Source organism: Melanotaenia boesemani, chromosome 14 (genome assembly GCF_017639745.1).
Source record: "Melanotaenia boesemani isolate fMelBoe1 chromosome 14, fMelBoe1.pri, whole genome shotgun sequence".
NCBI lineage: Eukaryota > Metazoa > Chordata > Actinopteri > Atheriniformes > Melanotaeniidae > Melanotaenia > Melanotaenia boesemani.
This window is the reverse complement of record NC_055695.1, coordinates 18,491,270-18,515,937: the sequence shown is the minus strand read 5'-3', so window position 1 is coordinate 18,515,937 and position 24,668 is coordinate 18,491,270. Positions and strand designations below refer to the sequence as shown.

The following is a 24,668-nucleotide window of genomic DNA, read 5'->3' as shown; positions in this document are numbered from 1 at the left end:
ACAGAACTAACACAAATCAGACCCGCTCTCGCTCCGAGACTCAAGTTAGTCTAACGTGCATGTATTTGGACTATGGAAAGAAGCCGGGAAAAAACCCACCTATAGCTAGAGAGCAGGCAAAGTCCAGAGCTGATCTGTACTGGGATGCTTCAGTACAGTTAAGTCAGCAAAGGATGCAAGCTGACGTCAGGTGGAGGAACGTCCATCACTGATCAATACATCCAATTTTACTTTATCAAGTCTGGCAGAGGCTGAAATTGTAATCTGTATATCCATAAATCATTTACAGAATGACACATATACACCGTGATCCCCCACCCCCCAGCTGTCACAGTAGCACTTACTTTTGAGCCCACCTTAATAGTCTCGTTATTTTGAGAAAACTTAGTTTGTTTTGACACCAGAGGGAGTCTAACCCATTTGGTTACCAGTGTAAAGAAGTTCTTCTATAGCCTCTCCAATGATATTGCTGTAAATTCAACTATAGATGGAAAATAATTTCTTATCCAGTGAAATGTGTAATTTGGAGGAAATTGCTTACAAGTCACATTCTTATCAGGGCCTGAGCACCCCTAAAGGTCTAACCTAGAGCTGCCCAGGATGTGGAGTTTGCATGTTCGACAAGACACTAAACCCCACATTGTCTCTGATGTGTTCATTGGTGTGAATGATTGTGATAGGTGGCACTCCCTAGATAATTCCCAGGAAGTACTGCATGAATGGGTGAATGTGACTTGTAATGTGAAACCACTTTGAGTGATTAAAAAAGACTAGAAAAGTGCTGTATAAGTTCAGTTCTTTTACCATTTTACGCTTCTGAAGACATATAAGTTAGGTTATCTGTTGAGTCAGTCAAAACTTACCATATGTGAATGGTTGTCGCTGTGTCAGCACTCCAGTGATTAAAGGTGCAGAGAATGGATGGATACACATAATTATTGTTATACTCTATTAGAGGCACCGGTCATGCAAGTTTCAGTTTTTCAGTGCAAGAACAAAGAACATCACAATACTATTATTTTGGTTCATTTTATTAAAACTTGTATTCTATTTATAATAAATGACAAATATTCATACTACTCTACTTTGTTTTCATTATCAAACAATAAATGGTTGTTCTGGACAACCAAAAAATGACAATTCAAACAGAAAAAAATGGATGCATGGTAAATCAACATTAATTTGTTTTGGATGCTGCAAAATAAAAATCAGGATGTACACATGAGTTTCATTCCTGTAACATGTGGCTGGCAGACCCTAAAATAAGTGACCACTGGTATATCTATCAATATAACAGGGAAGTATCACAAGAAACTACAAAACACAATTTATGTTGAGCTGTGATTGAACTCTTAAGCAAGATGTAACATGTTCTATTAATTTGATTTGTATTTCTATGTTATTCACATCAATGCACATTTGATATGTAAGGTTTTACCTACAGTATTAGAATACCTTAAGCTATATATTTGCCATTCATGGACCGTGAAGTGTTATATTTACAAACAGCACCAAAACACTTGAAATTGTTTTATTACAAATATTTTAGGGACTTTTAGTAAAGATTTTGAAATTTAATGCAACCATTAGCTTGTGAACAAGAGTCATATCTGTTTTGGCACATGTATCATCCAACATCCTAGCAGGGAGAACTGCTTTATGATTGAGTATTGCGTAAACAACATTTTAAAGTTTTTTGTTTGTGTGTGCATGTGCTATGTATCCCTCCCTTAGGAATGCCAAGCATATTGCTCTTCCCTTTGCTGTTTGACAATACCAGGGATGAAGTTTTACAAAAGGAGTGAAAAACAGCAGGAAAATCTCCAGAACATGGAGGGCATCAGTAGTCATAAGCTGCAAAAAAGAAACAGATGAGTTGTTATCCATATTTGCTTTTCAGCCTGAGCTCATATCAAAGAGGAGCATGCGATCCACTTCATTAAGAGAGATGAGTTCCAGATAACAGGCATCATGCAGGCATGCCATCACACCAAAGTGGTCTTACTTTCTATTGTGAGGATGCAAGTACTTGCTGCTGTGCCTCGGCTGTTCACAGCCTTGCACATGTACTCTCCCTCGTCCTCTGGGAAGGTCTCTGGCAGGTAGAGGCAGTATGTCTCTCCTCTTTCTATATACTGATAGTCCTCACAGTCTTGGAGCATCTCTCCCTCAAACCACCAGGTCACCTCTGGCTTTGGCTCCCCGGTGATCTTAACTGTAAACCGAACAGGCTCAGAATCCACCACTGACTGATTTTTAAGGGGCTTTTTAAACCACGGAGCCCCTGACCTGGCATGATCTTCATCATCTTCATAAGCTGCAGAGCCATTGATGACGCCAGCCTCGTCCTCCCCATCATCCTCCTTCTTCTGTAAACAGATGAAGCAATTACAAATCATTGCCTAATTCAAAGCAACCTCCTACCACACTCTTACTGTGCTCTCATGCATTTGAACTGATCTTGCATAAATCTGAAAAATGAAGGGTTTACTTTTTGCAGGGCAGCATCAATCTCCTGCTGTTCAAACTGCATTCTCTGTAGCTTCTGCTCCTCTATCCTCTTCCGCTCTTCTTCCTCTCTGGCTTTAGCCATTTGTTCAAATCGAGCTCGCATGTCCACCTTCTGCTTGAACGGTGACTCCTCAGCTTTTGAAGGAGTTGTTTCTCCTTCTTCTTCCTCCTGAAAAACAAACCGGTTACATGTAAAATAATAATGATAATAATCATTTTTTACTTTTTTTTATTTGGCCTTTTAAGTAAGTTATGAAAACATCAATTTCAGTCTTATTAAGCACTCCTTCATGCTACCAGCCACTTTCACACCTTCACACATTTTCATACAGCACTTTAATGATTGTTTTCTGTTCTTTCTAAACTACAAACCACCACATCAGGACTTATTAGGAAATTTACCTCCCTGTCTGACATGTGGACACCCTTACCTCCAGGATCCTCTCAGCTTCTCTCTGTTTAATTTCATCATCAATGGCCTTCCTCCGCTCTCTCTCCATCTCAATCTTTTTCTGAATCTCCTCCTCAGTCAGCTGCTTGATCTTCTCAAACTTGGACTTGAGGTTTTTGGCCTGAATGGAGCCAGTTCTCTTGAGCTTTGTCAGCTCTTCATATTCTTTGCTTACAACATCGGAGCTTTCATTTACTTCATCCTGTAAAACATGAAAACATTCAATCAACACAAACTGTTACCTTTTCGAGGAAAGAGTTTCACTTTGGTCTGGACACTTGATTTTGAATTTTATTTTAACCAATGAATGAATTTATCAATAAATCAATAAATTGAAAAATCACTGAAAAAAAGACAAAAATGGGTTCCCTGTAACATTTATGTGCTGGGTTTAAAAAAAAGACAAGGAATTAATCTCCAATTAATCTCTATGTATTATGCTGTGTACAACAATATAATACAAAATAAAAACACACTGTTTTAAATTTTATACTGACCTCACCCATTTCTTGTCTGAGTTGTTCAAATTCCTGCTTCTCCTGCTCCAGTTTCTTTTTGCGCTCCTCTGCCTTGCGTCTCCTTTCAGCTTCATCCTTCATTTTCAGCAGCTCCTCAAAGTTGATCTCCAGTTTTCGAGGATGAAGAGCTTCCTGAGATTCACTCTTCATCATTCCCTCATCCTCATCCAGCACCTATATAAAAGCAAACCCACAAAAACAGACATGACAGTTATGGAGTTAATTAAATTGCATATATCTATGCTTAATTACACTCTAAATACCGTTTTAGTCCAATATCTGCCCAACAGCAAATGGAACTGTATCACCAGCAAACAACTAACCAGGGTGATTTATTATTGTGCATTTAAAGAAACATGCACCCAAAATCAACAACAAAACAATTGCATTTCTGGGTTTAAACCTTTGTACCCTTGTACAGATGTATAATACATATTTTTTGTATTCTGCATGAACAATTTGTTGTTTCCTTTTTTTTTTGTTTTCCATTGAAAAATGGTGCATATTTGAAATGGAAAATATCTTACTGTTTCATCTCCATATGCAGACATTTCCTGATCCAGGGCAGGGGTCTTAAAGAAATAATTTGGACAAGGGAACAGCAATGCAGATGCCGTACCATTTGAGCCAAGCAGAATGATTTGTAGCACATAAACAAAATAACAAATCTTAATGTAATTTTTAAATCTCACTATTTATGATAATATTAAAATGGTGCTAGTGTGAAGTGAATAATAATTGCATTATAGATGGTATATATTTATATTTATTATTATTAATATTATTATTATTATTGATTTATAATTAATATAGTTTATGTATGACTGCTTATGTGCCCTTGTGTGTTAATGCTGTTAAAAATCTTGTCACAATCCATGTTTCTTACAGTTTTTTTTAAAGAAAATTGAGCAGATAATGAGATGTAAATTAAGTTGAAGCCTGAAAAACACTACTTCTAACACACTCTGGCATGTTAGTGCTCAGCCAAATACATGCAAGGTGTCTTTTCTAGTCACTGAGTCATCCAGCCTCACCATGCTCTTGCGGGCCTCTGCGAAGAGCCTTTTTTCTTCTTCAAGTCTCCTTTTGGCCTCCTCCTCTGCCTTCTTCTGCTCTTCCTCTTGTCTCTGTCGTTCCAGGTCCTCAAAGCTGATGCATATCTTCCCAGGCTTGCTACCCTCCAGGTTCAGTAAGGCCATCAGAACCTCATCATCCTCGTCTACAAGCTGAGGAAAAACAAACCAGGTTGAACTTAGAATAATCTATTTAAAGTTTGGAAAATTTCAAATACATTGTGCTTTCTTGCTGCGTAGCAAAAAACTGAGATTGAAAGTGGTACCACTGTACTGCCCGATGCATAGCGGCCAGTTAGCTAAATTTAGAATATTAGACTGTTGATTTATCTCTATATCATTATTTTTCTGAGGAATATAGATGAGTCTTTAGGTGATTAATCACTACCGCTTATAGCACTTAGGTAAACACTTTCATTCACCAAACTGTCAAGCTAGTCCCTCTAGAATAGTTCCACAATACCTTACTGAGGACTGACAGTTTTCATAGTTTTCCACAATTTTAAAGTAATTAAAAAAAAGAATCTGTTAATGGATATAATAACCATGCTCTTCCTGGCTTCGGCGAAAGCCTTTCTCTCCTCCTCCATCCGTCTCTTGGCCTCCTCCTCTGCTTTCTTGCGCTCTTCTTCCACCCTTTGCCTTTCTAGCTCTTCAAAGCTCAGTCTCAGTTTTCCAGGACGGAATTCCTCTTTGTCTTCCTGGAGCGGCTGAGTACCTTCCTCATCTTCTTCCTGTTGAGACAAACGTATTGAGTCACCTCAAAAACACTCAAATACACCATTTAATGAATCTACATTTTGAGTTTCTGTGGTGTAAATGAAAGGATGTTTATGGCTCATTAGCATCATGCTGTGAAAGATATTTATGAATTTACTGTTCTTCATTGTATACAATATAGTTTCTTACCATTCCCAACCTGGCCTGCTCAAAAGCCTTCTTCTCCTCGAACAAGCGTTGTTTTGCTTCTTCCTCAGCCTGCTTCTTCCTCTGCTCCTGCCGTTCCTTCTCCAGTTCCTCAAATGTCAGCTTCAGCTTTCCAGGAGTTACTGTTGTCTTCTCTGAAGGCTTCTCCTCTTCATCCTAATTCAAATTAATATTAGAATGTGTAAGACTCCACCATCATGAAAAGGGTGTTAAAAAAAGACTCAACAGTCTCAAGTACTATGTGAATTCCTGTGTAAAGCAACCTCTTGAACAATAGAGCGTCGCTTGGCCTCCCTGAAAGAACGTCTGTTTTCATCGTATCGTCTCTTCTTCTCCTCTTCTGCCTTCTTCTTCAGCTCCTCCTCTCGGTTCTTCTCTATGTCCTCAAAGTTCATCTTGATTCTGCCTGGAGGTCGAGATGCCTTCGCTGGAACCACACGTACCAGTATTGTGTCATCCCCTTCCTAATAATTAAACATTAATCAAATTATAACAAAGTAAATAAAATCAGAAATAATAGATCAAACTGGTAAATCATGGTTTAAATAGTTCATTTGTTTGCTTGTGACAGTATTGAGGGGTTGAGATAAAAATTAATTCAGGTCAGTTATGATGCAAACTCACATCTAAACGCAGAGTAAGATCATGTGTGTGGGTAGGAGCAACTCTGCAGGGTTAATGTCACCATTGGGTCAGTGTATGGACATCAGTCTAAGATAGCCGAGTCTAATTCAGTCACAGAAGGGAAGTTTAGAGCTAATTTTGTTGCTGGAAGGTGTGGGAAACAGTTGGCAGTAGTGCTGTCGTTCTAGTTGTTTCTAAATCAGCAAGTTGCTGCTTCACAGCATCGTTTTAATCATACTGTTTGATGGGCTACAAGACTTGAGAAAAACTTCCAATAAATAATTGTAACTTTGTAGTTTGCACTTATGATTAATTTAGAAATAGTCACAAAATTAAATTTGTGTATACTGTCTCAGTTTTTTATTGGTGCTCACCATGATTTTTTTATGTGAATTGTGATGGCAACGTTCTTTCATGTCACCACATTTTGTTTTGTTTGTAGATAAAAAAAAAAATGTATAACCAGAAAAATTATAACCAGAGAAAAATATTCATTATTAATCTTAGTCATCTGAGAAAAAAGTGTGTTATTTAACCTTCATACAACAGATTGAATAATCTCATGTTTTTGCAAGATGTTTTTTTTTTTATAACATCTTAGTTTCCAAGCTACCGGGACTGCAACTCCAGTGGCAGCCTACACTAATTTATTTAGCTTTTTTAAAGGTATAAATCAGCCCAGAATTGGTTAAATTCATACACAAAGTACCAAATAAATACTATAACAGCAGCATCCTGTTCAAGATGTTCAAATATCATTCATACAACATTTTTAATGCCACTCACACTGTACAAGAGTAGAATTAAGGCACAGAAGTAGCAGTTAATTGCTTGTAATTGCTTATCTGGCCCAAGAATAGTTGCATAACCATTCCCAATAAACAATATAAAGCATAAAAACTCCTTTCACATCGTCATGTTTGTTCTCTTCCAATTAGAAAATCGGTTTGGTGTATGTCATTTTCTAACCAAGTAACAAAGCATATCCAGTGACATGTAACAGAAGTGACCCATTTCTTCTCAGGTCACAGGTTGGTCACGTCAACAATGCAACTGTTGGTTTCAGACCTATATCCGGCCTTTGCCAACTGTTCGAATCTCAAAAGCCACTTAAAATAACTCATCCTAGTGGCAGCTGAGGATTACATTAAACATTATAGATGACAGTGCACCGTTCTCACCGTAACAGCAGCAGTGGACCAAACATCCAGATACATCCTAATCAAATATGAGAAACTTTATAAGCAGTTCACCACAGGTTTACTGACCTCAGCAGCTTTCTGAGCCAATTCTTTTTTTATTTTGGCTTTCTCCATGTTGTCCTGGGCCTCCCTTTTCTTCCTTTCTTCTTCCATCTTCTTCCTTTCCCCCTCTTGTCTTTGTTTTTCCATTTCTGCAAACTTCCCCTTCACACTACCTGAGCATTTCACAAAGCAAGACATCAGCTTTCAGCCTCCTGTTCCCTCCACATCTCTCATCTTTTTCTACCAGCTGCCTCCCTTTATGTGTCCTACCTGTTATTTTGGGGACGTAGGACTTTTCCACCTTTGCTGGTTTCACGTCCTCTTCCTCATCACTGGATGCAAGTAGTTCTTTTATCTGTGTAGATCAGATGGAGAGTGTGATGAGGTTAAGATTTAGCTGGGATCATCTCTTCTGCCACTCTGGAGCCATGCTGGTCCCAGCAAGAACATGGACCTAATCCCTACTAATAGCAGGGTCATGTGGTCTGCAGGTGGGCCTGTGATTGGCCCACTGTGTTGTTGCACAGACAGGGGATGAGCGTAGGTGTCCGAGCCTGGCCAGCTATGGCATGACAGTACAGGAAGGTTGTTATGTCTGAGTATCACTGATAATCCACTCACATAACACCATATCACTGCCTTTATTTCACCACAGTAAATCTCAAAGACAAGCTGTTTAGCCTTGAATTCTTGATCTCTTCCTTTCCCCCACTCTTAACTGTCTCACTTAATGAAGCTATGATTGCTTTTTAAGAAGCCTGCTGTTATAAATATATATGTAATGGACATGTTTTGAGAATCCTTTTATAGCTTTTCTGGCTGAAATCCACCATTATTAATATTTTGTTTAGTTAATGGATTAAAATAAAAAATGTCCGAAAAGACAATGACCATTACCAGGCAAATGACTTTTTATCATTTTGTGCTCATTTCAATGCATATTTTACAAACAAAAAATAACAAATAAACCTTAAAATTGACTGTGATGGACTGGCAACCTGTCTGGGGTGTACCCTGCCTCTCGCCTGCTAATTGATGGGATAGGCTCCAGCTTCCCCGCAAACCTCAATTGGACTAGCGGAACAGAAAATGGATGGATGAAAATTAAACCTGAAGTTCATTTAATTTTTCCAGATGTGCAAGGTTTCAAATGTGTGGAGACATGACCAAAAGGAAGATGGGACAAAATCCCCCACTGACTAAGATTAAGATGCTTATAAATCATCAATTAACCAAAAAAAAAAAAAAAAGGGAAAACAGATCTCGACAAGGTTTTGTGGACAGATATAATTAATTAATCTTTTCAACTCACCATGTAATGACCCTTGGCCAGTTTTATGAGCATGGGAAACATACCATCACTTTCCAATATACAGGGAACTGTTCTAAAGTTTCATATTGCCTGTTATCCTGTGGCAGTAAAAGACACACCAGCTGCATCAAGAGAAGACAGCACGACAACATCCGCTAGCTTATCAACAGCTAACACAGACCTCAGGAAGACAGATACCAGACTCTAAAACAGCCGTATTAGAGTCCAACCTTGATACTGCTGTTTTTCACTTTTTTTTTTTTTTTTTTTTGACTTTATGATTTGGCGTCTTGATTATGTATTTTTATTTAATTACTTATTTATTTTAGCTCTGCAAATATTCTACTTAGCAATGCAATAAAATTACTTGGTTAAAGCACTTAAAATACCCCAAATAATACATTTCATTACAGAATTCCTTCGCGATATTTTCCACATTGAAATGAAGATCTATCTCACATCTTATGGTCACAAATGATCTCAAATGCTTAAGGATGAGCAAAAAAATCACCCTTCTTCATCTGATTTAAATCCTATCAAAGCTCCTTGGCTCTTTTCAGAGATTTACTCTGACAAACGACATCACAGTATTTTGAACATCATTTCGGGAGCTGTAGCTTAAGCACTAGTGAAAACGCATCAGCTCAAGAAATTCCTCTGAATTATTCTCTGACAAAGACAAAACTTACCGTTTCTTTGTTCTATACTTAATTAGAATAAATGCACTTTGTTGATTGTGAACACAATGAAGTAAAAATATCCCGGAACCAGTGTTTATCATGTTTGCTGACTGATTAACCAAAACACAGAGCAGTTAAGTCCCTGTTACTTACAGCCTGATATATTGGGTGTATGGTTAATTTGCAAGCGTAGTAATCTGATGAGCATACATCTGCACAACTCAAATTATGAATCCACTGTGTGGCTCAGTCCTTTAGTATGCATTAATACAATTAAAAGTATTGGTGTACAAAAAATACAAACCAAAGTTACGAGTCAGTTTGAATAAAAGTGATTAATCGGTTAATAGACTGAAGCACTATTTGAGTGATATTGTACTGTACTGTATGAAGACTGAATCCTCACTCAAAGTGGCAGCTTTGTCACCTCCGTCATGCCTCATCATGCCATGCAGATCACAGTCGGGGGTTAACGGGGTTATCTGTCTTTGACCTGCTGCTTCTTGCGATTCCACTCCCTCTCCTTGACATACTGGTCCTTCCTCTTCTGTTGTTCCTCCCTATTCCTCTGCCGGCTGCGCTCCTCCCTGGCCTTCTGCATCACCTCAAACTTGTTGGTCACATCCCCCTTTTCTTTATTCAGCTTCGGCACGTAGCTTCTTGCCACTGGTTTTCTTGATCTGAGCAGTTTCTGTGGTGTCAGAGTGACAGAATCAAGAGAGATATTTCATGGTCTTTTCTTGTGTTTTAACCAATAAGAATTAAATAATCTCTGGTAATTTAAAGATATTTTCTGTATTTTTCTTTTTATAATTTCACCTCACCTCTTTCTTAATTGTCAAATCAGAAATATTCTGGGTGTCAACTGTTTCAGGATCCTTTTTCTCTGGTGAAACACCATTAACATCCTCAGACTTGTTTTTCTCCTTTGCTGTGTTTTCTTTGTCCTCCACACCGTTAACATGGGCCGTCTTGCTTGGTTTATCACTTGCACGTTGAGGTTTTTTATCGTCACTCTGCAATATCTTCTCACTTTTATTCTCTGGATAGCTGACCGTCTCATCATCCTCCTCATGTGTCATGTCATCCTCTTTGTCTTCTTCGCCGCTCATGCTGTGTTCACTTTCATTCGCAATGTCTGCCAAGTCATGGGCATCTATGGCCGTAACCTGCGCCACCTCGGTCATGTTTGTGCCACGATGACAAGTTGACAACCAGATTTTGTAATAAATTTATCTGCAAAGCAAAAGAATCATGGTTCAAATCACGATCTTCTTCATGATCATTTGTTTTACAAACAATAAAAAGCTAAATGAACAACAGAAATATGCCTAAATTATGTAAACACTGACTTTCATTTCATTAAATTAAAAAATGTGCTACCAAGAAAATGATTGACTGATGCACAGCTCATGGGAAAATAAAGATTCTTTAGATAAAGAAATATGTTAAATAAACTGATTTCTGTCATGCTTTTGCTTTTTTGTGATATGTGACAGTAACAATCAACATGGCTGACAATTTAACTCCTGCTGCAAAACTTGAATTAATTTATACCTTTATACCTTCAGTTTTGAAGGTACTTTGATATATCTTGCTTTAATTATGTTTTTATTAATAAGAACTTCTGAAATAAAGTTAGAGGTAAAGAAAGCTGTCTTGCTGCACAGTATGTCAAGAAAGAGTGCAGCAGAGGCTTGCTAGCCCTATTTATAGACCACTTATGGGTCTAGAACATGTGATCATGGCTATTTCTGATGAGTGATAGGCAGTTGGACAAAGATCAAGCTGGCACCCTCATGTCGCCCCACAGACACTTGACAAAATGGCTAAGAGCTAGACAATTGCGTGAAAGGGAGCTGTGAGGACACTTAGTCATCCTTAAAACAGTCATTGCTTATCAGCATCCACAAATTCCATTTCTATTCAGGTATGATGATCATATTGTGGCACAATGCTGCTAATCAGACGCTCTGTTATTTCCATGTCTGACCTACAGCCAACACATGAGGTCTGACCATTTTATAGGCCTCACAAGGTATGGTGAATATTCAGCCCACTGAAATTAAAAATCATAATGCACCACATTTGTGGTGTACTAATCTCATTCCAACTTGTTCACATATGTATGCATATGTATCTGTTTGTGTTTATGTACAAACATCTGATTTTTTTAGATAATCAGTCACTTCATAAATAAATTAAGAGAGCTTTGCTTGCTCATGCTACATTAGCGCCACAATTGCCCACCATCAGTCCTGGTAAAATGGAATGATGTCTTGAAACAGACGGCACAGACTGATAATTCTGGGATCAACACCTGTCATTTTCCAAAAGCTGCCTGCAACAATATGTCGTCCATTGTACATTGTTGGACAAAAAACACAATTTTCTAGCCATAAATCATCATATAATCTAGTTATTTTGGGTTGTTTTTTTGTTTTTACACATAAAAAACAACTTCTCTGTAATACAACTTGACTCGTAAAAGTTTTCGTTTGATATGACAATATTAAAAAATTAAGGAAAAAAGTTCAGTTTTGGCCATTTTTCTCCACAGCTGGCACAGAAAATCTTGAATAAATGACAGTTTTGCATGCAGACTAAACAGAAATGCTTGTGTTAACTCATTACTCCTTTTAGTGTCTAATTTAATACAATTAGAGTTTCAACCTTTCTGTGTCTGTAGGCTATGTCTGATGGCATTTTGGACATGTGACCACGAGCGCAGCTATACAAAAGGCTGATGACATGGGGGAACACTTTTATTTTATTGAATTTTTCCTTGTTTAGCTCGTAATCCTACGATTTTATTTGTTTAAAGCAGCTGTTTTTTTTACATTTTAATCATGAATCGACTATTTTATGGTTTTCCAACTTCCACTCTACTAACCTAAGAAAAAGAGAAGTTACCTCCTCACCGTGCTATCGTCCTCCAATTAAGATTTGAAAGAAAATCCTCTGGAGAAATTAAAGACTCGACGAAGTTTAAGTCAAACCAGAGAAACAACCCGCGACATGCGACCAACCCGACTGGCTACTGGTTGCAGTTTCTGTGTCGGTGAGCCGTTTCCATAAAAGTATCGTTACTTTCTACCGGATACCGCATTCCGCGCGCGCCTGCAGCAGGTTCAGCTGTTGCCTCCCTCAAGCGCGTCTACGCGTGCACATGCACCCGCACCATACAATCCAGTACTGGTCTTTTGTCACAGCTGCATAAATAATGGCCTAGTTAAATCGTTTTCTTCTTCATTAACACAAACACTGAGCATTTTTTTCTGGACCAAAAGAAACTCGTTGCGTTTAGTTTAGTAGAGATTTGATAAGTTTGAATCCATGTTTGCAGTTGTCAAGATTTAAGTTAAGGATGAACTTGTCAGTTATATCATTAATTTATCAATTAATTTTATTTTTTATATATGATTTATTTATTGGTTATTTTTAACTATTTTTTATGAGTATTTTACTTAATTCCAATATTTTTCTTTTTATAATTTTCCAGATTTTGTTCCTGTATTTATTTGGCTTTTATATGATTGTGAATTAAATAATTACTTTAGTGTATTGCTTGTGATCCTACAAGCTCCTGTATCACAGATGGACTTAATTTTAACACACTGCCTCTCACTTTGGACTCATTTTTTATTGAATATATTACCATGGTGCAACGTGTCATATTGTTAATTTGAGGCTGTACTAAGTCTGGACTTAGCATGGATTTTTGTTTTATTCATTAGCATTTCTCAACTTTAAACTAACTGAACAGTTGGGTAAAATAGAAAATAGACACAACTGTTTGTAAGCTAAATCCAGACAGAGATTATTGTTATCTGCTTGTTGACCTGTCAGAGCCAGGATTCCTGACTTATCAACTAAGAGAAATGCCAGCTTGCCCTTTGTTTGTCTAGTACAGTGGTACCCAAACTGGGGGACGGGACCCCAGGGGGGGCATATTTAGGGGGTCTAGATGAAACATATATTTTGTGTACTGCTAACAAAACATGGACAAATTTGTGAAAGTACCAATGGGCAAACAATGAATCAACAACTGACATTTCAACAACAACAAAAAAAGACAAGAAAGTTTGACAATACATATCTTGCCCTGGTCATGACCATCTAACCCTCAATTAATGATAATGGTGGGTAATGAAGAGGGACCACAATGTGTCGAATGCTTAGAAATATGAGCATCTGACCCTATGAAACCAAACATGCTACAACACTGCTTTGGGACTTCTCATCCTGGACACAGAGAAAAGCCCGTTGATTACCTCAGAAATAAACTACTGAACTGTCATAAATAGCAGAGTTGTTTTATTACAAGCGAAGTAACAAGTAGCAGCCAGTAAATTAAAAATACCAGACTATTTCTCTGCTAAACAATATTATTTTTCGGTACATTTTATTGTAAGGGTTGTGGTGTACGTGGAATTGGTGGTGGGATGGTGAGGGTGGGGAGGAGAGGAGAGGAGGGGGTGGGGGCTTGACATTATTGTTGTCGATGAGAAGGGGGGGCCCTTGAGAGAAAGCTTGGGAACCACTGGTCTAGTATAACCTATAATTTGCTGTCATTTTGGCATGCAAAAATAGTTAGATAATCACTTTGCATTGCCACACAACATAGACACCTATGAGTAAGTCTTACAAATAAATAAATAAACATATAAAAAACATAACAGATTTTCCTTTTTGGGTATTAGAGCTCAATAAAATTCTTATAGTATCCGTCATAGTGATGATAAATCTCATCATTTGAATGTAAATGTGAAAGTGCAAAGCTCACTGTACATGGAAATAGAAACTGTGCTGCAGACACATTTAGTCTGGCTTCATGCACAGCTGCTGACTCACTGACCAAACTGGCATCTGGCAGAAAATGCAGAAAGTCAACACAAATATTCCTGCAGCGGTACAGAGACATTTGAGAGGTGGCACACAAATACTTTGACAATCATGTTGCAGCTTTTGTAATACTGGTGTGACCTTTTTGTTCCACTTATTCAACATTTACTTTAACATGTTAGCGTTAAAGGTAAATGTCTCAGTCCAGTTAAGTGATAAAAGTGACTTAATCTCAGCAATCACTTGTGTCCAGTCAGATGGGTTGAGGTTTGGGAAATCCCCAACAGGAGGGCCAAAGCTAATTCTGTACTCAGGATTGAAACCTGAGAGTGGTATCATTGGAAAAAAAAAAAGATTTAAAGAAGTCAAAGCCTAAAATGTTTTGAAAAGATCATTCAATAACAGAGGGTGTATTGTCAGAGACCAGCCAGCTGATGTAATAGCAGCAACTTACTCTTGTCTTTGTGTCTTTCTCTCTGAGCCTCATTCTTTCATTGTGCACATTTGCTGTAGAACAAATATCCAACCTTTTTAAAGCATTGTTTGCACATTAATATAATTAAAGCAAACAAAGATGAAATGTTATACATGCATTTTTCTTTTCCACTTCCTGTTTAAATTAAGCATTTTGTTGGATTGGGGTCTCTTCTGTGACACTTTGGGCTGTGCCCCACTCTGAGAGCTGTGGGGCATCAGGGACGACAAGGGCACTGCTTTAAATAGCACCACAGCTGTGGCAGCTAATCAACACTGAATGGACAGCTAACCTGAGTCAGACTGGGCCTTAGCCTCAGCTGCTCCAGGACAACCCTGACACCCCTATGAGTATATTTGAGGTGGTACAGCCCTGACCCCCTGCTGAAGCTCTGGTAGACTGACTCAGTGGGTCAAACCTGTTCTATGCTGGTGGAAGGACACACCTGTCCACAACATATAGCCTACACTAAGCAGTTCTATCCATAAATATCAGCTCATATAATCAAAAATTAGTAACCGTATGTTTTTTTGTGCTAATCACATTACATGGGTTGTCAGTAAGTCATTCAAGAATTTTGATGCTGTCCACTTGTTCTTTAAACACTAATTACAGCAGTACTTACAGTAGCTGCAACTTCTGATTTGTATTTGAAAAAAAAAAAAAACAGCTGTAGCCTGAGCTGCAGGAGTTTTGCTAACAAGCAACAGGTGTCTTTGGTGGTTATTATGTCTTGTAATGTGGAAAAGAAGCATTCTCTATTTTGTACGTGTCTAAAATCAGAATACAAAAAGGGGAACAATGCTGCATATCTTTTTTCTCTGTTATACAGTTTCACAGTTTTTCATTAGGACTGCACAAGTAGAAGTAGTGCCACAATTTTCAAGTTGTGACTGCTGAGTGCTCAGCTGTCATGAGGAAAAGAAGCAGCTCTACCACAGAACAGGTGCTGCCTGTAAACAGAAGAACAGACAAAACTCTGACCAAGATGGTTTTACAGACCACACATAACTCTTCTGTCTTCTTCAGTAAATTTATATGAGAGTTACATCTAAAATTAAAAAGTGAACTAATATAATTTACATATGACTGCCATCATTAAGAAAAATAAAAGTACAACACTTCTCCTTCACTGGCTTGTTCACAGCACTGAAAAGTTGGTTGCCACATTTATATAAATTCACATGTTGCAGCCAAAACTTTATCACATCCTCAGGTTTACATGTATTTTAACAGGATTTAAAATAATCCTTTGATATAATCTTGAAAGATGTGCTATTGTGAATCCAATAAAACAAAAATGTATTATTTCTTTAGACAAGTGAGTCCAAAATTTTTTACCCTTTAGTCACTGAAATTCAAACAGCTTTCACTGCCCCCTAGTGGAAAGAGCTGCACAATTACATCTGAAGATGACACCCCTGACTTTAAAAGTTGCAGAAACAGAACATCTTATGGGGAATGTGAGGTAAGACGGTAAACTGACAAATGGAGTTCGGGCTCTTGTCTCAGGGAGTTTGTTTGTGCATACTGATACTGTGATTGTCAGTTTGTGTCAGAACCAATCATCAAGTCAGGTAGAAGGAATTTAGATCAGATTATTAAAATCCTGCTCTGTCTTGCTTTCAAGGGCTTCAGACTTAAACAAGCATCTGAAATGTGGAATATGATATTATTGGCTGAGTACCGATTCTGAGTATTCCCCTCTCAGAGTAATGTTTAGAAATACTTGTAGTTTAAATACAGTATGTTTTGCTTATTGATATTGAATTAATGGAATTCTTTCTGAACTAAACTGAGCCAAATGATGCCGTTTGAATTTGAAAATCTTATTTTCAAATTTACTGGCTTATGGAGAAAATCTGAATTTGCTCACCTGAAATTTAAATTTAAAATACTTGCCCATAAACATGATTTTTAACATTGAAACTCTTTGTTTTAATTGTACACCCACACAAAAATTGCACAGATGAATGTTTTTTTCCATTTACATGTTAATTTTGACAACCTTTACACACACACACACACACACACACACACACACACACACACACACACACATATATATATATATATATATATATATATATATATATATATATATATATATATATATATAAAGGTGAACTTGATTTGATGTTCTCAAAACCTTTGGACACTTGTACAACTTTTCAGTCTTTAAGTATTTATTGGACAACATGCATCTCTAACAAGATGATTAACCACAAAAATAAAAAAAAATAAAAAAAAGATTTTGACATAATCAAACAAAGATGACATTTAATACATAATTACAAATTAATACAACATTGACACGTTGACATTTTTTGTTGTGGTACTCCCACCGCTGTTGTTAGCTTTTGCGTCAATTAAATGTTTTGAATGAAGGAATTACTATTGCATGATTCTCCTTAAATGTCGTACAGTCATATACCAGTGTAGCGTCAACTTTTTACATTTTCTGTAAACTTTACCCGAAAGTTGAACATCCCTAACTTTTTGTCAGTAGTGTATTAATGTGTGTGTGTGTGTGTGTGTGTGTGTGTGTGTGTGTGTGTGTGTGTGTGTGTGTGTGTGTGTGTGTAGGGAATTTTTATACTATTGATCTATTAATATAATTCTTTTTTATCATTATTAACTAGAAAATTATTAACACATTTTATGAGAATTATGAAACACCTACAAGAAAAATCATACTAATTACATTAACTTACAACAAGAACATGAGTATGTAATAAAAATTCCAGCAGGGTCCTCCAGGACAAGTGAGGGTTCATCAGTCTACGAAAGACTGTAGGAACAAAGTATTTGGGGATTTTGTCATATATGGCATAGAATATCATTAAAGATTCAAAGAATCCAGAAAACTCTCTGTACACAAGGGTTAGTGTGCCGAAAAAAATAAATATAAATAAATAAACAAAATAAAACCATGATCTTTGGGCTCTCAGACAGTAGGCCAAGGCATCAAAAGCCAGTGTGATTCTCTTGTGAAAATCTCTCCATAGACTCAGAAATACTTCTATCAATAAAGTTGGTGATTGCCCATCCATGAATAGATGCATTAGTTATATGTCATTATTATTTTTATTATTATTTTTATTATTGTTGTTGTTGTTGTTATTGTTATCATCAGTACTAGTTGTAGATATAGTACTAGTAGTGGTAGTAGTAATGTTATTATTATTATGCTTAGAGATAAATTTCCTGACTTACTACTCTGTAAACAGTATATATTCTAATACTCATAATCAATATAAACAATAATTGTAAGGTGATTTATAAACTGAAGAGATACGGCTTCTTGAATGTTTCATTCATAGGGAAACTGTACATGAAAACAGCACATGAATGAGAATACTGTAAGTAAACGCTAAACTAGGCTTCTACTTGCACTCATGCGCAGTATCGACAACGTCCATCCCATCGACTGGAACAACTTCCTGGTCCGGAAAATTCTGACATTATCGCGATAGACCGACTGCTATGCAGTTCAGTAGCAGGGGCCTGACGTTGGAATGTGAAACTACACGTTATTTAGCCGAAACCAACTAATTGGAAATCGTCGGCTCATTTTTTCAGAAATATCACAGCTCTCTTCGGGATTCAGACATGGTCCGAAGTGTAAGGGAGACTCTAAACATGTAGTAAGTTTTATGGAGCCGTCAGTAACTAACAATCGCTGGCTTTAGCATAGTTAGCTGGCTAATCCATCAACACCCAGGCTTGTGACAGCTGACCAGCCAACAGAACCAAGCTACGATTAGCATTAGCAGAGTTAGCTGGCTGGCAGTTGGGGAATTGAGTTAATCTTATTAAAACAGATATCTTGTTTATTGGATTTGGTTGCTAAATAAGTTGCAGGTGACATTGGACCATCCCCCTGGAATAGTAACGCTGTTTCCGGTTGTAGCCACATAGCACACAGGTGTGGTTGTTTGTTTGAGTGATGTTCGGTGGTTAACTGATGCTGATAACTAGCTTGCTAGCTAGCGATATTATGTCGTCGTCTCTTGGTGCAAAGTATGGGGAAAACAAACAACAACAGACTGACAAACACCTTGCTAACTAGCTCTCGCGTCTTAATCTTAATGCATATAAAAATCTCAGTTGACTGTCTTTTTTTCTTTTTTATGGATACATATGGACTCATTAAAACTCCGTTCTTATACCCCACAAATACTTTTTATTTGATATCTGTATCGAGGTTACTGCTGACATGTAGTGTGTGTTACAGACATTTTCTAGGCCAACAGTTCTATCAGGTTTATTACAGAATTAATCAGACATGTAATTTTTAACGTCAGTTTAGTCACGCGTCTCTACATTTCAGGGGATGAGACAAGATTGGATACTAAGGCATTTGCAGCTTTGGGCGCGTTGACTCTATGTTGGCTCAGGATGGCGCAGGGAGGCTCTCAGCTCGACTACCACATCCTGCAGGACCTCAAGCAGCGTTTCCCAGAGATCCCAGAAGGAGTAGTGTCACAGTGCCTTCTGCAGGTAAAACACAATGCGTATTCGTTCCCAAGTTCTCATAAAGGCTGTCTCTCTTTTTATATATTATTTTGTGTAGAAGTTTGTTAGTACATAAAAGCCATTTTACAGTTAAGATTGATTTCCTCATAGTTTTTGGTTACCTGTTGACATTTATTCATATTACAGAATAAGTGTACTGCAAGCTCATTGCAAAATGGATCTACCCAAAGCAAACATATTGTGAAGAGATAATAATATAAAAAAGAAAAACAAACAAAGAAATATTAATTTGCATGGAGTAGTTTTGTGTCTTAGTATTGTGCTTTATCAGCTGCAAAAAAAGATGAATATCTGATACATAATATATTGCCATTCTCTCTTGGGCATTGATTACTGTACTCTCTAAATCAGCATCTCCCACTGATAAACCAGTGTTGTGTGTCAGATGTTTCCAAACCTTGATTATTATACATTACAGTGATATGGTATGGTAGCACGGATCAGTATGGCAGCAAGATGAACTCTTGAACTCTGATACTTAATGAAGAAGGAACAAATAACTGATACACAACTCTCTTGTTATACTGTCCCAGAATAACAATAACCTGGATCTCTGCTGCCATCTCCTGGCTCAAGAGAGTAACAGATACCTGTATGGAGACTTCCATCACAGTCCTGAGGAAGTCCGACTGAGCCGAAACCACATGCTACCCATTAGTTTGGGCTACCCAGGTTTAGATGCAAGCAAATCAAATGGAGGAGGAGCAGGAGTGGGGCGCTCCCTAGTGCACAGCACCAGTGACAGTCACATTGAACCCCAGCGTCCAAGCTACCCTGAACCATTGTCAGCTCCCGCTACCATGGCCCCCTCCCCTGGATACAATCCTTTTTTTATGAACGATCAAAACCGCTCGGCCAGTACGCCCACCCCTCCACCCACAATGCAAGGCATGTCTCCCACATATTCTCCTGTTCCACGTTATACTATGAACCCAATAACAGTTGATCTTTCACAAAGTATACCCAATGTCCCGCAGGCTCTGCAGATCCCTCCTGGGCACTACGCTAACAACACCACCACCACACTGTACATTCGACCCTCCCCCTCCCAGAGCCCGCAGCCTGCACCCTGGTCCTCCTCAGGGCCAACTCTCTATCAACATCAGCAGTCCCCCTACAGTACTCCAACATATGGCTCGCCTTACAGCTCCCCACAGCACCAGGTCCAGCCACAGCCCAAACAACAACCCCAGCCACAGCCCACGCACCAGCAATACGTCTTCCTCCCTATTAGCTCTCCACCCCTTTCCAACATTCCCTATCATCACCAGCAGCAACCCCAGCAGCAACCCCAGCAACAGCCAGCTGTTTACAGGCCCTATCACACAAAAAACCCCCTTACAAAACAAATAGAGATTACCTTTGAGGGTCCACGACCTCGCAGCAACTCACCTGTGCACAGCTCACATCCCCAGGGAGTGCTTTACATGGCCACCAGCCCTTCACCCAGTTCCCCTTCGAGGGGCATCACAATGAGTGGACCAGGCCCAGCAGCATTTCACGCTGGACTTTACTTTCAGCATCAGGGCTCTGCAAGGCCTCGACCTGCCTCTTCCCCTCAACCAGGCCAGTCAGCTTATACCCTTAAAATGAAAATGTCCCCTGGAGGTCAGGCACAGAGGCCACCAAGCTCACCTCCTGTTGCTGAAGCCGAGTCTCTTCTGAACATGGTGGACCAAGGTGAGCACAACACTGCCCCTGCACCCATCCTACCCATTTCCGCTCTGCCAGGAAGCAACGCCAGTCAGTTTCAGCAAATGCCCCGACGTTCAAGCTCAGGCTCTGATGACTACGCCTACACACAAGGTAAAAGATTTTTAGTTTTCTCCATGTATTGCTCTGAGTGTATGGGACTGTGGCTGTGTTGTTGTTGATGGAACAAGATCATTAAAATTGTATAGTAATTATGGTTATGACAAATGCCACATAAGTACTGCATTTTAATATTTGTTTTTTGTCATAATTCTCTTTCCATAATCATGATTTTGCCAGGCGTTATATACAAAAAAACAGCCAAACACTGCAAGTTGGTTTTATAGATAATTATTTGTTTGTATTTTGTAGCCATAATCAAGTCATAGGTCTGTTTATTAGAATAGTGTAACATCATAGCACTGAGCTGACTAGCTGTTGATTAAAAAGTTTTTCTTTTTTTGAATTTTTTTTGGTGTATTCCTGCAGCTCTTCTCCTCCATCAGCGAGCAAGAATGGAGCGCTTAATGAAAGAACTGCTGCTGGAGAAGCAGAAACTAGAGCAGCTGAAGGCCGATGTCAATAACATGGAATATGATGCCCTTCAAAGACGCTTTCGACGAGTAAACTCCACAAATCTAATACCTAGGGTAAGGACTGAGCATGGGTTTGGACTTACAGATATAGGTATAAATTTGCATCTTTAATTTTTTTAGACTTTTTTTTCCCTCATGCTAAAAAAAAAGGTAAAGCCACAAACTCAGAAATGATCAGCAGTTTAATTTAAGTTAAAGGACCCATATTATGCAAAATTCACTTTTTAAAGGTTTTTTAACATTCATATGTGTCATCATAGCCTGTGTATGAGGCCCAAGAGAAAATTCTGTCACCCCTCTGACTTGCTTGCTCCTCTTTTTAGCAATTGTGCTCAAACGACTGAGTCTAAGGTCTTTCCCTGTGTGACCTCAGATATGGAAATGGAATAAAATTGATCTTAACCATCAATATTTTTCTGAACTAACTGGGTTATTTCAACTGATTGCAGCCTGAAGAGATGACCCGACTACGAAGTCTCAACAGACAGCTGCAAATTGATATTGACTGTACGTTGAAGGAGACAGATCTACTTCAGTCAAGAGGTATACACACTAACAGACACATGCAAACCTTTCATGTGTGTTTTTGATTCACTAGAAAGCATTGATTTAGAAAGATCCATACCCTGACACATAATAGTATGGCCCAAAATGATGGATAAGAATCTGTCATGGTGCTTAAAGATGTATGGTTCAGAAATGACAAGCTGGTTTGTAGCAGGATCCTGGCTGCCCATGTTTTACCCATGCTATGGCCCATGGGCATAGCTTGGCTAGTATTTTCTTACATACCTGATTAAAGGATTTACCACAACCACAGTCTGCAGAAATAAGTTGTTATCCTTTGGCTGTTTATCAGAGTACAGATATTGGGAGCTAAAAAAAGGTCTGTGTGACCAGTTTACTTGGCAGTGTAAAGTTAACAGATTGAACCCTCTTACCTAGAATGACTTCATGTCTTTAAGAAGAAGTGCCATCATAATTTAGCTTATAACCAAGATGTCAATTCTTGTGATGTCCCTACTTATAATCAAATAGATAAAGAAGCTGTTCCAAAACTATTTGATTTTAAATAAATCTCAAGCATTACATTTTGTATATTTGAACCCCCCCTGTTACTGTTTTTAATCTGCAAATATTCTTTTAGCTTTTTGTGCCTTCTTGTAATGGATTAGTTTCTAACATTTGTGGCTGGAACCTGTTATTTAGAAGAGGCTTATTCAGTTTTAGTCAGATAATAGTAAATGACAGTGACAATCAGCCAGTATAGATGGATAATTTAAATGTCTTACTGTGTCCTAGAGGCCTTCTTTCATACTGTACAAAGTGGTTTTATTCTGCTGGGCTTGTTTAGGTACACTGCTTCAGGTACAAGTGTGAAGATAAAGTAGAACCCAGGATAGTCTGTTTTAGTAACTGACCCATGTGTAAGCATTTTGTAAATGTCATAAAGCTGTAAAGGACCTTATGACACAAGTCAGGATTTTATGACTTGAAAATATTTACAGCAGAGCTTGCTTGTAATACAGTTTATGATAGAGATTACACTGGTAGGAATGCTGTATTTGATTAACCAACATTCACTTAAAATGCTACCAAAATGGGTAATTTTTTTGCAATGTTTGAGGGCTGACTGTATTTAATTTGTTCCTTACAATGCTGATGTGAATTCCAACAGCCCCCTCCCCCAATCCCACCCCACACTCTTCTAATGCTGGTCTGAATGCAACCCAAGTCAGTCATGGAGTGCAGCTGGAAGCAGGACTGATTGGACCTCTGCCTGGAATGGACACTCCTAAACAAAGTAAAAACTCTGTATCTGATTTTTTTTTTTTGGGCTTTCATTTACAGGAAAGTTTGACCCCAAAGCAATCAACAACTTCTATGATAACATTCAGCCGGGTCCAGTAGTGCCACCCAAAACTGGGAAGAAAGGTGAGAGCTGTTGCAGATTTTAGAACTTGAAAGGCAGTTGTGACACATTATTATTAATTTGTTGAAAGAAAGGAACAATGACTTCTGCAGGTAAAGTATCATTTAAATTTTCTTTGTTTTCTTTTACTCATAAAGAAGTGGGACTTTTTTTTTGTTTAGATACCAAGACTGAAAGTTTAGCTAGCTTTGCTCTGTGTTAGCCTCCAGAGATTCGTTGGCATGGTAACATGACAATGTCCATGTTACCATGACTTGAATGTATTGCTTTATGCATCTGTTAAGTGACATGCTAGTTTTTTTCCATCCCTCAGTTGAAGACACTAAAATATGTGCTGCATGTGCTTTTTCATTTGACACTTAACATACTTTAACTCTGTTTTTGTCAGAAGGGGAGCAGGCCTCCAAGCCGGCACTGGTGCCCCAGAGAGATGAAGACTTTGAAGGCGCTCAGTGGAACTGTGAAAGCTGCACCTTCCTCAACCACCCTGCACTCAACCGCTGTGAACAGTGTGAAATGCCACGCTACACCTGAATGTAGCACTGCGCTGTATTGCCCACTCCTGCCCCATCCTTTGCAAATCTTTAGACACTATGAGTTCCAGCCCTCCAGAGTTTGTCTTAAGGTCTTCCCTTGTCAATCAGTATACAGTATAAGCCCCTCCCACCTGCTGAGGAAAAGCCACTATCTCTCCCTCTGCTCCGTTAATCATCCTCTACTCCTGTGCACTAGGATCTGTTCTCTTCGGTGGATGATGAATCTGTTTAAAGTCTATTGGAGATTCCTTTTAAAAGGGGGTATGACACACTGCAACTCTGGCATTGAGTGGGACAGAGTTAGGGAAAGGTCAAAGCAGTTTAAGGATTCGGGAGAAGGAGCTAAGTTTTAGCTCCACGCAGAACTGAGTGACTGCCCTGTTTACACTGTGCTCATTCCTGAACTCAAAACAGAGGAACTTCCACGTTAAAACCGAACACATGGCTCTTTCTGACAGAACAATGAAGCAGTGGTATGTAAGTGGTGACTAATGCGAAATGTAGACTGTACACTGTATCTGGCTCTGTATTAGAGCTCATTTCACTGAAAGAACACTAAAGACTCTTGCATATGAGTATATTCCTGGTACTTTTATGCATATTATGCCACCATGTATTACATGTAAGATGTTAATTTACTGTGCAAATGCCTCAAATTGCTGTACTTAATAAAGGAGCTGATTATATGTGACTCGACCACAAACAGGTGCAT

At 38.4% G+C, this 24,668-nt stretch overlaps 2 protein-coding genes across 8 annotated transcripts; one reads left to right on the top strand and one right to left on the bottom strand.

The window, feature by feature from the left end:
• Positions 1–1,033: 1,033 nt before the first annotated feature.
• Positions 1,034–12,419, bottom strand: nexn (nexilin (F actin binding protein)). 5 transcript variants are annotated; one of them, XM_042006808.1, is made up of 15 exons: positions 12,254–12,417; positions 10,165–10,576; positions 9,834–10,031; positions 7,619–7,703; positions 7,373–7,521; positions 5,744–5,944; positions 5,463–5,636; positions 5,099–5,287; positions 4,515–4,706; positions 4,008–4,052; positions 3,460–3,654; positions 2,943–3,164; positions 2,492–2,680; positions 2,006–2,369; positions 1,034–1,854 (listed from the first exon to the last, which is right to left on the bottom strand). In XM_042006808.1, exons 2-15 carry the CDS (start codon positions 10,525–10,527, stop codon positions 1,841–1,843), a joined length of 2,580 nt encoding a protein of 859 aa, XP_041862742.1. In that variant the 5' UTR covers positions 10,528–10,576; positions 12,254–12,417; the 3' UTR covers positions 1,034–1,840. The 5 variants fall into 5 exon arrangements, with proteins under 5 accessions (XP_041862742.1, XP_041862740.1, XP_041862738.1 ...); XM_042006806.1 differs by having other exon boundaries at positions 1,034–2,369; positions 12,234–12,419; XM_042006804.1 differs by having other exon boundaries at positions 1,034–2,369; positions 12,254–12,419.
• A 5,687-nt stretch (positions 12,420–18,106) lies between these two features.
• tab3 (TGF-beta activated kinase 1 (MAP3K7) binding protein 3) lies at positions 18,107–24,647 on the top strand. Of its 3 annotated transcripts, none has more exons than XM_042005968.1 (7): positions 18,107–18,284; positions 18,994–19,163; positions 19,733–21,005; positions 21,381–21,541; positions 21,937–22,030; positions 23,339–23,422; positions 23,809–24,647. In XM_042005968.1, the coding sequence occupies exons 2-7, from the start codon at positions 19,062–19,064 to the stop codon at positions 23,952–23,954; spliced, it is 1,860 nt and encodes a 619-aa protein (XP_041861902.1). In that variant the 5' UTR covers positions 18,107–18,284; positions 18,994–19,061; the 3' UTR covers positions 23,955–24,647. The 3 variants fall into 3 exon arrangements, with proteins under 3 accessions (XP_041861902.1, XP_041861901.1, XP_041861903.1); XM_042005967.1 differs by having other exon boundaries at positions 18,107–18,307; XM_042005969.1 differs by lacking the exon at positions 18,107–18,284 and having other exon boundaries at positions 18,973–19,163.
• Positions 24,648–24,668: the final 21 nt, after the last annotated feature.